The sequence below is a fragment of the Falco naumanni genome, chromosome 10 (genome assembly GCF_017639655.2).
Source record: "Falco naumanni isolate bFalNau1 chromosome 10, bFalNau1.pat, whole genome shotgun sequence".
NCBI classification, from domain to species: domain Eukaryota; kingdom Metazoa; phylum Chordata; class Aves; order Falconiformes; family Falconidae; genus Falco; species Falco naumanni.
Window position 1 is genome coordinate 29,901,201 of NC_054063.1, and position 14,224 is coordinate 29,915,424.

General features: G+C 38.4%; 1 protein-coding gene across 5 annotated transcripts in view; it reads left to right on the forward strand.

Moving 5' to 3' along the window:
• The window catches only part of RIPOR3 (RIPOR family member 3), a 54,274-nt gene that overhangs the window by 16,190 nt on the left and 23,860 nt on the right, over positions 1 to 14,224 (forward strand). For 4 of the 5 annotated variants that reach the window (XM_040608928.1, XM_040608925.1, XM_040608926.1 and 1 more), the window contains 3 exons: positions 6,049 to 6,177; positions 10,155 to 10,301; positions 13,530 to 13,608. In XM_040608928.1, the coding sequence (XP_040464862.1) occupies positions 6,077 to 6,177; positions 10,155 to 10,301; positions 13,530 to 13,608 (327 nt within the window). In that variant the 5' untranslated portion in view covers positions 6,049 to 6,076. Of the gene's footprint in view, positions 1 to 4,686; positions 4,763 to 6,048; positions 6,178 to 10,154; positions 10,302 to 13,529; positions 13,609 to 14,224 lie in introns of all 5 variants that reach the window. The other variant, XM_040608927.1, reaches the window with a different exon arrangement.

Consider the following 14,224-nt stretch of genomic DNA (forward strand, 5'->3'; position numbering starts at 1 on the left):
GAAGCAAAATTTACCTCTTTGTGCTTCAGAGACAGATGACAAAAATACTAAAAGGAAAAATTTTGAAAGCTCATCATAGGCCTCCATTACCTCCATTTTCACAAATCTGTTTTACCATATGAAAACAAAATATCAAACATACATTTCCCCTTTCTGTAACTGCAGTGGCTTTTCCCCTGTCTGCGTGGTGGGCTAGTTACAGGTTAGATGTGTTGGTGTGAGACACCAGTTTTAGATAAATGATATCCACAAGTCACAATTCCCAAGTTGAAGTAAAAGTCACAATTCCTAAATTGAAGTGAATTACATATAACCTTTTCAGATTCTGCTGTGAATCCTTTCCACAGGAAGGATTTATCTGAAGAAAGGATCCCTATTTGAGTGTAATGCTGTTTACTGAGATGTAGCATCAAGGGCACTTTCTGTCTCCCTAATTCAAATTACTTTTCTTCTCTAGAAAAATAACCAGAAAATTTTTTCTTAGTTCTGCCAATAACTGTATAAATAGAATGTTTGTCTTAACAATTGCACAAAAAATGCTTAAAATTGAAGGGGTTTTAATCATAAATTTGGAATGTTTATCTAGCAAAGTAGACATTGCTACTGAGGTCAATGGTTTTTCTAAAGAATGCTCAAGAGCAAAGATTAAATACAGTGTGTATTTTCCCAGTGGATTCAAGACTGCTGTACACAAGATGGTCACTTCATTCTTTCTTCAGTCAGCCTTCATTACATCTACCTTTAAGAGTAATTAGGGCTGAGTCATGATGTTATCACATCTCAAGAGTTTCATTAATTTTAATGGTCTGGATTCTTTAGATATCCAATCCTGCAAAGTAATGTGCCAAGGTCTAGAAATTTCCAGCCTGTTCCATGGTACATTGAAATCAAAAAAAAGCTTCAGTGGTTCAGGCCCAGATCAGCCCTAAGGCTTTGCTGAAAATGTTTGACAGTATTGTAACAATCTGATTATTTTTTTTTGACAGTATTGTGGCAATCTGATTTTTTTTCTTTATCAGTGTCATAAAAGACCCAAATGCTATTGTCTGCCGCAAATGTTTTGAAATGGATACCACCCATCATAAGCTTTCAGAAGTGTTAGTTAATTCCATTGTTCCTGACTTTTGAAATAAATGAGGGGAAGAACAATAATTGTGATTACATCAATGTGATAGAATACAAATGTAGCCCAGTTTGTAAAATCAGCCTTTAAATTTGACTTACGTTAGAAATTTTCTGGTGTAATTATGTTAGGGTTCTCTTTTCATCTATTAAGTGTTTGCAAAATATATTTCTATCAGCTGAAACCCCAATACAGGTGCAATTACAGCAGCCAAACACTTATGGTGGTGGATTTTGTAATACATTCAGGGAAGTGGAATGAGTAACTTCACACTTTTGACTGGAAGGTTTTTTTGAAACAGCAGATGATTAGTGGGAATCAGAGATCATATCTGGAGTAAGTCCAGAGAATGTCTCTAAAGTCCCTAAATGTTCTTCTACTTAATCACCACTGATTTTGGTTTCGTACAGTGAAACTAGAGTTTCAGTAGAAATGGTATAGAACCAATACACTTTAATGGCAAATTTGTTTGGCTGCCGTGGGGCTGAAGTGAATTTTCTGAATGCTTTAAAAAGACATAGATTCTAGGTGGCAACCCTACAATAAAATCTATGTACTCTGCTATGCAGAAATCTACTAACTAAGATGATTCTCCGTATAGGCAGAAATATAAGCCACATATTTTACGGTCAGAGCTGCAGTCCCTCCAATAAAATGTTGAGCACATCTGATACTGAGAAAAGGATTATGTTGTGATAGTACAAAATGAAATCGACTCTGTTCAGTTTCCACAACTAGAAGATAGAATGGCTCTATTGCCCTTCCAAGTAAAGCTAATGTAATATTTACAAATAAAAATAATAATAGTCTAAAAATGTAAGGAGAAAGTTAGCATCAGGTGGTCAGAGGAATTGTCATGATCAGACAATGTATCCAGAATCACAAACATGATCCTAAGACGTTAAGTGATTGATATTTGATAGTTTGTGTTCAGTCATTGTGTTTATTTCCTATAGTGACTAATAATTTACTTCCATTTCAAACTGGCTTTTATTTTGTTAGTCAGCTGCTGCTTGCCAAAGCCAGTGAACAGCGGGCACTGGCATACTAGTGACATATGTAGCCCCTTGTTGACTGGGCTATCAGCTCGATGTGTGTGTCCACAATTAGCTGAAGGAAACAGAAGTCGGTACAATTTTTGCAGACACAGAACTAGAAGTAAGTGTGTGTCTCCTATAACCAACTGGTCGTTCACAACTGGAACATTATAAATTGTAAGGAAACATGAATACCTTACTTCAGCAACAGTTCATCAAGTTCAAGAGAACCTCTTGGAGGTACTAAAAGAAAAACATGGCTACTAATTTAAAGTTCAAACACAAGCAGAAATATTTTGCAAGAAGTCAGTGAGTCATATTTTCCTCATAAAATTTTTGAAACCATTGTGCCCAGAAACAATTAAATATGTGACTAGGGCTGGAAAAGTTTAGCCATAAACACAAACAGACACCCGTTTTTTGTTTGTAGAGGATGAAGGTCATTCGACTTGAGGAATATCCTAATACTAACAGAGACGAAGCAGAACATGCAGTTTGAGTGTACTCACTGCTGATTAGAACCTCACATGTTTGGCCCGGCATGCCTGGATACTTGGTAACACTGAAGGTTAAATGCTAATAGTCTATTATGGCAAATCATTGAAACAAGGATAAACAAACATACTCTGATTTGAAAAAGATACTCTTTTGATTTATATTAAAAATACATTTCTGAGACATGAAGTCTTAAATCTTACAAAACTGCACCATTAAAATGCTCGAGACGATTAGTACCTGGCAGTTTGGAGGTCTGTGTAAGACTCAAGCTTTATAAGACTGTTCAAGACTCCATGTTTTTTTCCAGTAGTTTGGTGTTTCTATTGCCCCTGGCAATAGACTCCTTCAGTTTGGCCCAATGTTTTTGCGCTCCACATATGCCAGCCCCTAGCTAGCTACTGTATTCACATTCTGTGCTTTTTGGGAAGATTAAAAGAGAGGAAGTTCCTCTGCTCCCCAGGGTATAATACCTGCATTTATGAGATTTGGAGACATTGGCCTACACAGCAGAGGTTACAGGTAGGAAGACAGATCTGAACTCAGCGTGTCGGGGGTCCTTATCTGATTTATTTCTAGCCTAAAGGGAAAGTTGAATCTGAGATGAGCCCAGATGCTTTTTCTCAGGAGCAGTTGTAATGTAGCTCAGCACTTTTATACAGACACTCTGGCTAGCAAACCCCTCTGTTTAAACAACTGCATTTATAAATCTTCCTTACAAATAAAATGTTGTCTTGACATCCTACTTACAGTCTTCTATTCAGAAGTGTGAAATGAGCTGTAAGATTTGTAGGTCGCTACAAAAAATATATATGCAGGGTTGTACCAAGTGGTATTTGACTTTGTCGACATTATTTCAAAGGCAGAAAGATAACCCCCTTTAATGGTGCTTTCCTAACATTATTTAAATTCTCTTCATTCTTATAAGAGGGAACTGTGAAAATATGCTTGTGAATTGCTTTTGAATGTAGCTATGCGTTACAGCAGAGCATGACACGGTCAGTGGCCTTGAGGACTGAGATTTGTGCAGTTAAACAAAACAAATGACCCATGAGAATTTTTAAGTGCTTATGGCTATGAGCAAGTGAGGTCCAATTCATGTCCCATTTCTACTAATTTGCAACAGCCTATCTTCTTGAAGACCAGGATTATATTTATGAAAACACATGTGGGAGAAGAATCACGTCTAGGCAACTTAAGCAATTCCTTTCTTTCACCAGCTGAGTTTTGGGGCTCTGTACGTTCCCAACTTAATTCTTCACATCTAGAATACAGTATCACAGATTTTTACTTTGGGAGTCTTCTCATCGTTTCCCACTTTCTGTTCCCTCTGAAGGGTCTGCCTGTTTTTGTTTGCTTCATGTCTATATGATTCAAAGGCTTTCAGTCTCATGCTATGCAGACTTTAGGAGTCCTGTAAAATTAGACAAGTTTTTCCTGCACTTTCTTCTTCCCTTTTACTCATGAACTAACTTTCCTAGGTTAGAGGGTGGAAGAATAGATCCTGGGAATCTAGCTTAGCCTTGATGAGGGATGTGGTCAATAACCATGAGGCTATTCCTTTTGTTTCTTCCGTGAACAGCTTGTTACACAATTACATTTTTCAGTAAGTTGCTTAGTTTTTTCAGTCTAATGATCTTTTTGATGGGATGACTGTTCACAGTCTTATAAACATCTGCAAACTAGAGGAAAAAATAGAAAATATTTTGAAACTTTAGCTGTGATATTATGCAAGTTCAATCTCTGATTGAAGGTGTTAAGGAGGCATCTTTTCAAAGCAAGAGAACTTAAGTGCTGTACAGTTTGATTAAACGATCATTAAGGTGCACCTATTTTTTTCCACGTAACAGATTTCTGTTGGTACTACTGAAGCTATGGAGTCATGTGGACTTTGATGCACTGAGATTCCAAATACCTAGCCATGCCCAACAGCTCTTCTGACAAATCAGTTAGCTTGCAAAGCAGGTAGTTGTTTAACTCTGATTCATGATTTTCACATCTTTTTCTAAATCCTTTGCCTGTTTTTTGCAGATCTATTCATGAGCTTGGCACAGCCTGTGGAACAGGCAAAGAAATGGGAGTGTTAGACCTCAGCCCAGGGAACTGAGTGAGTGGCTTCTAATGAAATAGTCAGAGCTCACTGCAGGATCTCTGCTTGTGGAAATCCACGTCAACTTTCCTTACTGCTTTAGTAGATAGCGATACCTAAAGCATAGTCACTTACAGTAATTCCCTGTACTTGTAGACTAGGCCAGAATTAGCAAAGCACTCTCAAATCTCACTTCTCTTGGGAAGTATTTTTAGCCATTCAGTGCTTTATATGCAGTCTGGAAGAGCATTGAGTTAGGTTGCTCTCCAAGTTAGTGGCAGAGCCAGGAAAAGAGTCTTATCTTGACATTTCAGGGCTTCTAGTCTAACTAATTCTAGCCATGCTGGTGGGATAAGGTCAGACATAGGGGTTGAGTGCAGATGTTTCTTTATAGTATCTACTCTGATAGATGAAGAGCTCACTGTTCTTCAGAGCACATTCTGTAGGACAAACTTTGCGTGGAGCATGTAGTGCTGTTTATTGGAGTTTGTACTTCTCTCTACAAATAGATACTCCAGCTTTTTGTTTTACTCAGTTTTACTCAGTTGTGATGTTTACATTACACCAGCTTGACAGGGGAAGGAAGGGAATTTTTCTGTATATTAACTGTCTGGGTGATTTTCTACAGCTGCTTTGAAGGATATGTCTGTTACTTATATTGTAACTTGGATTCTATAGACATATGGCAGAGAACACAATTCTCCAGAAAGCAAAAGAGTTTGACTGATGGAAAACAGAAGAGAGCAATCCAAAAGAAATCCAGCCAGAGGAGGAGCATGAACCTGAAATTTACTGTTGAAACCAGACTTGTGCCTTGGGCTTAAGTGCCACGCTCAGCCAATTCTACCATTGACTTCAGTGTGGCTCTGCACAGATGCAAGGAACTGCTTTTTGGACCTCACTAAGTCTGGAGTTTAAGTATTGTTCTGGCATCCACACTGATCTGGAAATACACCGGTTGGCCTGAACTCCTTAAGCAGTGGGACAATTACAGGGTTCTTAAAAAAATCAGAAACGTAGAGCGCCTGTGAATTGAGGCTATTCTGGCTTTTGCATAGTGAGTTTGTAAAATCAATCAGAAACTGAAGAGGGCATGAGAGATTTCATTTTAGAATACTCAGTCCCATATTAATTGTATTGTAGATGGCAACAGAGGAAACGTGTATAGCAGACAAGTCTTTTTTTCTATTTAATCTACTGTCTGTTGTTCTGACTTTCCAATTCCATGGAACTCAGCACTTGCAACAACAGAAACCTGAACTGCCAAGAAGGTTTTGACTCATCTGTTTTTCTGTTTATTTCAGAAGCTGATACTCTTACTGACTGGCAATCATGTCGGTCAAACTCACATTTGTCTCTCCTGGTGATGGGGGTGGTATCAGCAGGAGCTGCTCCTTCACTGGATTCAGCACTGTGCAAAGCAGAAAATTAGCGTAAGTAACTCAAAAACTAAAGCACCTGATCATTTGGGCAACGGACGTTAGGTACTGTGAATGTATTTTTTAACCTAAGGCATCTATGTGTAGAAGCCGTTCCTTGATTTTTATCTTAAAACTATTGAGTTCATGGGTCATGGTCATGGTCATGGTTCACTGATAAACAGCTATACTTCACACCATACTATCTTACTGCTGTATACATTGTACTTTCAGAGATGGCTGGATTTCAGCAGTTATGTGTCAGGCTGTTAAGAGCATCCATTTCTTCTAGAAAAACGAAGGGCTGTGACCCTTCCTGCTAGCAGCCTGGTAGTAACTGATGTTTTCTGACTAAAACCTTCTGAATAGTTATGGTAATTAAAAATTTGATAGATCTTTAAAAAAATGGGGCTGTTAGGGGTGAATCCTGGCAAAATATGTAACTGAACACAACTCATGTTCTCCTGGAGTCGTTTAAGCAGAGCAGCATTACATGAGATGAAGGGCTGCGTTCGGCAGTGCCACAAAAGAGGCAGGGAGGGATGCAAACAGGCCAAGAAGGCCACTGCAAATTCACTGTTATCAGCAACAGGTCTATAGTATAGCCAAGGCTGCAGTCCAGTCTTTCAGTCTTCAGTTGAGCGCCCTAACTGCTAAACCATCCTGCACTGTTTTTCCCTTTTTGCTTATCATAAGTTGTTGTGTAGCATTGCTCTATGTAGATAACTGTGCAGCTTTTCCACTGGAAGTGCTATTACTTGTTTTCTGAATTTAGTGATCCCTGTATAGCCTGTCAAGTGCTTTTAGAAGATATGATATATAAATGGAAAATTAATATAATCTCTGACTTCCAGTGCATGTTAGAATAATAACAAAGTGAATAATTTAGCTGCATAGTATAGAAGTATTGGAAAGTATGCCTCTAAAAGTATTGTACTCAAAAAAATCCTATTGTGTAGTAGTAAAATACCTGACTCATGTCATAAAACATCTTTCCAAAGACCCAAATGACTGAAATAACCTTTTAGTTAAACACAGCTTGGTAAATTATGAGGAAAAATGAAATTCTAGCATGATTGTGATGTAATAAAGAAGTCTTCACATTTGAATAAATAGATCTGTTGTGGAAGCTGAAAAATAATATTACACATCAGACTGGACATCTGAAATCAAACCAATCACTAAGATCTTGAGAAAAATACTATCAATACATTATATAAACAAACTTGAACTCAAGTACATAGTGGGAGTTCTAGCAGGAGAAGGATCTACCAGGAAAAGTGTTGAACAGCTGTTTTTCCAACAAAGGCACAGTCCAGCAGAGTAAGAATGCTCCAAACAGAAGAGTTCATATGTCCCTTAAGATTATTCTGTTACTTTTAGCTGCAAAGGTTTTATAACCAAATGTCTCTATGCATTTTTTATGATGTTGCTTTTCATTATTAGTTTAGACAGACTGCTTTGTTCAGGAATCACTGCAATAAGGAAAATTTGTGTACTAGATACTCCGTCACAGCCCAATGAATACCGGAGAGCCTTCCCCCAGCATAGTGAAGAAATTTTTTAATCACCCTTTCCTAACTTATCTCTCCCTCAGGCACTGTTGCAAAACACAGCAGGAGATTGCAGGGGCCCTATGCAAGGTCTATCCAAAAGATGACACACAAATCAGGTCCACATGGAGATTCTTAAGCAGTTGCTAAATATACTTTTGCATTTCTTTAGCAACTTCCTTTGGAGGCTCTCAGTCAGACACACTATTTCATTTTTCCTCACAATGGTCTCCACAGGAAGTAAATATTATTAGTTATCTGTAAAGTGGGAAATCTGATACTTAAATTATGAAGTTCACAGGGGAAAGCAGCAACATAGCATCTAGCTTTTAGCTACTGTCCCTAAAGACCCATGTCAGTTACTTAGCTTTTCTATTAAATGCATACAAATGGGATTCTTAACATCAGAGCACTGAGTACATATGGGCTACATCAGATAGCAGAGATACTGAGGAAAACCGCGGGTTTTAAATCCCAGCCTATCTATATGCAGTGCTTAGATACTATACTTTCAACTGAAGGGAAATTATTTCCCGAGTTAAGGATTTGCTGTCCAAAACTCTGAAGGTAAATACCAAAGTCCACTCCTTTCCAAAAATAAACAAAGCCTAGGAGTAATGTGGGCTTTTTAATTTCAAGAGGTAGAATTATCTTCTATCTTCCCCTTGGTATCTTGCTAATTAGAATACTCATCTACAGCATGGGACTGGATGCTATTTCCTTCTTTCCATGAAAGAATTTTAAGTGTTGATCCTTCAAGGAGATTCTTTCAACTGCTCGACTGTTGGCTAGACTGTCCCTTCCAGTGTTATTGCTGTTGAAACCCTCTCACTTTGCATGCAATACTCAAAAATACATTGTAGGTTTCTAATTTAACAGTTATGGTCCTTGTTATAGGTGACCTGAGCTCCAAATGATTTGGTTAATTAATACTTTACATTAAGCCATCATAAAAAACCCTAAGATAATCATTAGGGTGAAGAAATTAAATATCCAGGAACGTTTAGCAACATGTAATTTTATCAGATTTTTTGTAGATTATAAATTTTAAAATGGAATTAAGTAGAAATTTAGCACCAGGATAGATAATGTAGTTACTCAAAGAGTTTCTGTAATAGGGCTTGAACAGTTCTCAGGTGTGCTGGGCCTAGGATTTAATCAGCAAGCTTAATAATCTCTTTAGGCCTCCAGTCACATGCCTAGAACTTAAAACAGCCAGTGGCTTAGTGTTAAGCCTGTTGAAGTTCATCATTTCTCCAGGTGAGCTGAATTTAGGATGAGATTGTGCTGGAAGGTGGAAGGCTTCTCTGAAAGCAACTGCTTGGCTTGGTGGAATGGGAAGCTGCTTTAGATATTTTTATTTTAGAGGCTTGATTTATAGGGAGTATTAACAAAGCCAGATCAGGGAGCCCCAAGACTTAGAGGAGTGTACAGGCAGAGGTAAGCCGGGCAGGAATCTGACAGTATGAAAGAACCATTTGCAGAGAGCTCATTTTCTGGTTTGAATGTTGTAGATTATGTATATAAAACTAATGGCTTGGGGTATTCTAGCTCTCTAGGTTAGCACAAAAAGTCCTGTGAATGGGACTTCTGTTAGAAACAATATTTAGTGTAGGTTTTGCAGTTCCTTTTAAAAGCAAGTGAGGTGTTAGACACTGAAAAAACACCTTGATAATTGTATCTTGTATGCAGTCTGGGTTTGGTAGCTTGCTTTTCTAAAATGTGGTAGGGCTCTAAGCCATCATTTAAATAGATGGTGAATGCAGGCAAAGAAATAGCTATTTCTAAAGGCTTTTTATGTGAGCTTTATCTGTTAGACCTTGAGCAGGTCGAAAGTTTGTTGCATCGTTTTCCTGAATTGCAGGTGAGAGTCAGAATGAGATGTCCTTGTCCTGCAGCATGGCTTACTTGACTAGGTCTGTAGCTGACCCAGCAGCTGGTGTGAATGTGCACACAGAAACAGGGCCTTAGCTAGTTGCTGTGCATGTCTGTTAAGACAATCGCTAGTAGTGTGGACATTAACTTGTTATTAATTTCTTATAAAAATGAGCTTTTCTGTTTCTTGCTCGGTGCCCCCCCCCCCCCATTCCCAAAGAAATCAGGACCTGCACAATTTTTCTTTATTAAAAAAGGATAAAAGAGAACCACTAGGCTTCTCCAAGTCTGCGTAAAGCTTAGAGAAGGAGATGTTTCTTACTGAAATTATTGTTGAAAGTCACAAAAAGCTTGCAACTTTTCTGCACTAGGTATTTAGGGCTGAGCCTTAACTTTCTAATGTTATCTGTTAAAGTATTCTCAAAAAGAGCTTTGTTCTTTTGAGTAAAGTTATACGGAATTGGACATATAACTTGTAGCCTGAAAGCTTTGTGGGTTAGGCATCTCGCTCATCCTAGGTGACGGGTTTTGCATCTTTCCCATATTTCTCTTCTCTTTTTACAGAAAGTCTCTCAGCAGAAGTTCTGTGAGATCAAGAATGTCACTGAAATCCCCCAAGGCTTATAATTCACTACAGAAGGGGGCAGTTATCTGGGGTCCAAAGCCACTGCAGGTGAAGAAAATTTTTGAAGCTTTGAAGAAAGGACTTAAGTAAGGACTTTTAAAATACTGTGATTTGCCTTGCCTAGTCATGCTGCTTGTCTGCTATCACTGTTCTCTGTCTGGCATCTCTAAACATGGGTAGTGACTTTCCCAGACACTGGCTTGGGACCTTGCAAAACAAGTTTCATTCACTCTCAGACAGTCTGCTTGCAAGCAAAGCACTCTGATGTTTTTGTTTGTTCCTAGTTTGTTACACTTCACTAAAAACATCAGTGACAGGTAGAACTTTGGGGAGATTCTCACTTTCTGGAGGAGCCACGGAACTCTGTTGAGGAAGGGAGGTTTTCAGAGCATGCAGGGTGGCATGCAGGAAGTCTGCAGATCAAGCAGAGACTTGGATAGTGATGGGACAGCCAGACCTGGGGGGCGATTGGCAGAAAGTTTCTGGAGAGGGAACTGGGTGGAGTTTGTTTTGACTCAATAACTGACTTAAAACCAAATCTGAAAGCGAGGGTGTGCCCTGCAAGGACACAGTGGGGAGGCTGGTCATAAACTGTTTCTACTCTCCCTATGCTAATTAGAGAACACTTAGAGTTAGATATTCTAGTGGGTTTTTTCTTGTTCTTTTCTTTTTTCTCTTTCTTTTAATAGAATTAAATGCTGGAGTTCAAAAGTACTCTTTCATTTCTGGGTGGCTTGTTGTAAGGGAAAGGTTTAAGCAGATCCACCTGAAAACTTCAGCTGACTTGAAGTGGTGAAACAGCTGTAGTACAACTCCATCTTTTTATGGCAATATAACTAACATTATCTTGCTTTAAATAAACAGTCTGAAATAGTGCTACATTATGGTTGACTAAACAGTTAATGTTGCATCAGTACAGGCTTGAGTGAAAAGGCTGAAGGCTGATTTTTGTCCATTGTCCCCATGTGGCAGATGTGGGCAGACTTAGAGAGCTGAAAGGATGGGCTAGCAATCTGAATTTAGGATATTCGGGCTCTGAGGGAGCTGTCAGTTCCTCAGAAATTCTAATACTATTCAGTGTTAAAATGGCAAATAAAACATGGGTGAGCTTGCTCTCTTGGTATTATAGACCAGAAAGGAAGTGGTGCTAGGTGCTGTTTGCCTCCATCAGTGACTGAAACAGGCCAACCTTTAGCTGGGTCCTGAATTCTTACTACGTAAAAATACACATCTTAATTGTTACAGTTGATGTTGATAGGTCTACTCTAATGTTGTAGGAACTTTGTTACTTCATTTACACTCTGAAGCTACTATCAGAAGATAAAATACCTTTCTTTAGATCTGTAAACCCTTTGACTCTTTCTGCTGGCATCTCACCAACTTAACGGTTCCTTTATGTATGTTACTGCTGTCCTCAGAATTTTGCTACTGTATTAATTCTGATCATAGTTTGCTTTCTTAAGCGAAGACTAAAAAATGCACTGTAATAATAAATTGTAAACTCAGATGTGTCACATTGTTATTCTGATAAAAGACTATAAGTCTTAGCACTAGGAGTATCAGTCAATGTCTTATTAGTGTATTTAGATTTAAAGCAAATAATGAAACCAAATGTTTTTGCAGAGTTTAGAATTTATCAGAGCTTAGGGAGGAGAAGCTATAAAGTGGATCAGAACTTGTTCCCAGTTCTGCCAAAACTAAGGAGCTAGCTAATTGACTGAAGTAACCTACAGAAAACAACTGTATCAAATAGCAATGCAAAGCCCAAATTTTAAGTAGATGCAGACTAAGTCCACTTGGTGCTGGAGTGACTTGAAATTTTAGTACAGAACGTGCTTTATGTCCTATTTCTTTATAGCTATAGAAAATAATTCTTTATTCTGTTTACCATCTGGGTATCATTCCAATAACTCTTTATTCTGTTAATCATCTGGGTACATCAAACTGGCAATTCTAACATACTTAAATCTAAAAGGTAAGTGAATTCTTTTCTGCCACCAGCCTTGGCTACTTCTGCACTGAGCTGTTAATAGGTACATGTAAAGAGCAGACAACTGAATGCTGGAGACACTGGATGTCTTGGGAGAACTGGTTTTGTAACAGTGAGAAAATTAAATGCATCAAAGCAAATGTGAAGAAGTGCAGCTGTCTAAAATTAGGTTATTTTGACTGCTCGGAGACTGTGTCTTATAATGTAGGATTTACCAGGTGACTTTTCTTCCCATTTAAGCATAAGAGGAAAAAGTTACCTAAGTCTGCAGTGTATTAAAAGCAAAGTTGGAAGAAGATGGTCTCAGCAGAAACAGTTTAAGGTCCTGTGGGATCTCCTAAGGGACAACCCTTGCATGCAAGCAACTCTATAGAAGCCAACTGGCATCAAGTGCTTCACACCTTGCAGGATAATTCTCATTCTGGAAAAAGTAATGGTTACATTAAGAAGTTGTCTAGCATAATAAAAGATGGTATTCAGCTCTGTTTGCTATAACACTGAATGACATGTCCTCTCCCTTACATGTGGAGTACTCCTATGAGCTTGGTTTCGTAGTGCACGTGTTTCGTGTTGCAATTCTTTGATATTGTAAAATAGGGTTGGTTGATGAATTCTTACTCCTCAGTGACTGTAAGAGACTTGCTCAACAAATGAACTGATCCTCTCTACTTTACATAAAAGTTTCCAGAGGACCAAGCAGGAGTAATTAGAGAAATCTGAAAAGGAGATAGGAGATGGGTTCTGTGTGTGTTAGAACTTGCTGTTTTCCTCCAACATCCCTCCTTTTCTCTTGCCTTTAGTAGTACTTTCAGCTCTACTGTCTTGTTTTATTTTGCCTCGCATTCCCAGAATAAAGCCTATCTTTCACTTGAATGGTCTATTTTAGATGAAGGGAAACAAGAAATAGAGAATATCTGAGTGCAGTGTGTACCTGTATATACCTTGGACAGCAGTGGTGGCTTTTTTGAATTGCACTGTAGCATTCCACATCCTGGAGGAGTAAAAACAATTCAGGAGGATTCCTAATATAAAGCATCTTTAAATGTTAGGTAACAGTAACTAGCATCTTCTGGCACCTGTTGTGCACAGATGCTCCTCTAGGAGTGACTTTGAATTTAGGACAAATATTTGTCTATGGAAACGCCCTTTGTCATCTGTTGACCCATATCCCTTCATATAGCCATTTACATCTCTAGAGAGTGAAAGGAGAGAAGCCTTCCTAGTGAAGGAGGTTGCTTTATAACATTCTGCTGAAAAATTCTTTGAGGAGGTGTTACAATGAATGTACCAGAAGAATGTAACACTGGGTTTTCTTCCTCTCCAGTGAATACTTGGAAGCACATCAGGCTGAATTGGATTATCTCTCTGGTCGACATAAAGATACAAAAAGGAACTCCAGATTGGTAAGATATTTTTTATGTTAAATACTTTAATGACCTTATTTTTAAAGTCACAAAAGTAGATGCTTGCTCGCACCTGGGACTCTCGGGGGTTTTCCAGTTAGAGCACTGAGGTGAGGGCCAGCAGGGTATCACAATTGGAAATTTACCAAGCAAGTTAGCTCTAGATGTGAGAATTAAGCTTGGGATTTTTCATTTTCAGTATCCAACAGTGTTCTTCAGATAGTGTTCCTTTATGGGAATGGTATCTCCTTGTCTGTTTAGTGATCAGTGTTCATACCTGACTCTGCATGGGACAGAAAAGGTGATAAAGATTGGGCTTTGTTTTCTGTAGTTGGTGAATGTGTCCTTGTAACCTAGATTCTGTCATGTTCACAAGTCCCTAGAAGTACCTTCAGCAGCAGTGCTAATGAAAAGACAACTGGCAGAACCAGCTTTACCTTTCATTTGGGAAATAATATCTAGATTAAAAAAATAAATATCTGAAACTCTCATGTACCATGACCAATATCCAAGTCCTTGTTGTAGCTGGTGGTGAGACTCTTACTGTCTCATTTCAAGCATCTGCAAAAAGCAGCCAACCATGAACAGAAAATGAGACTACGTCTAAAAATGTTGA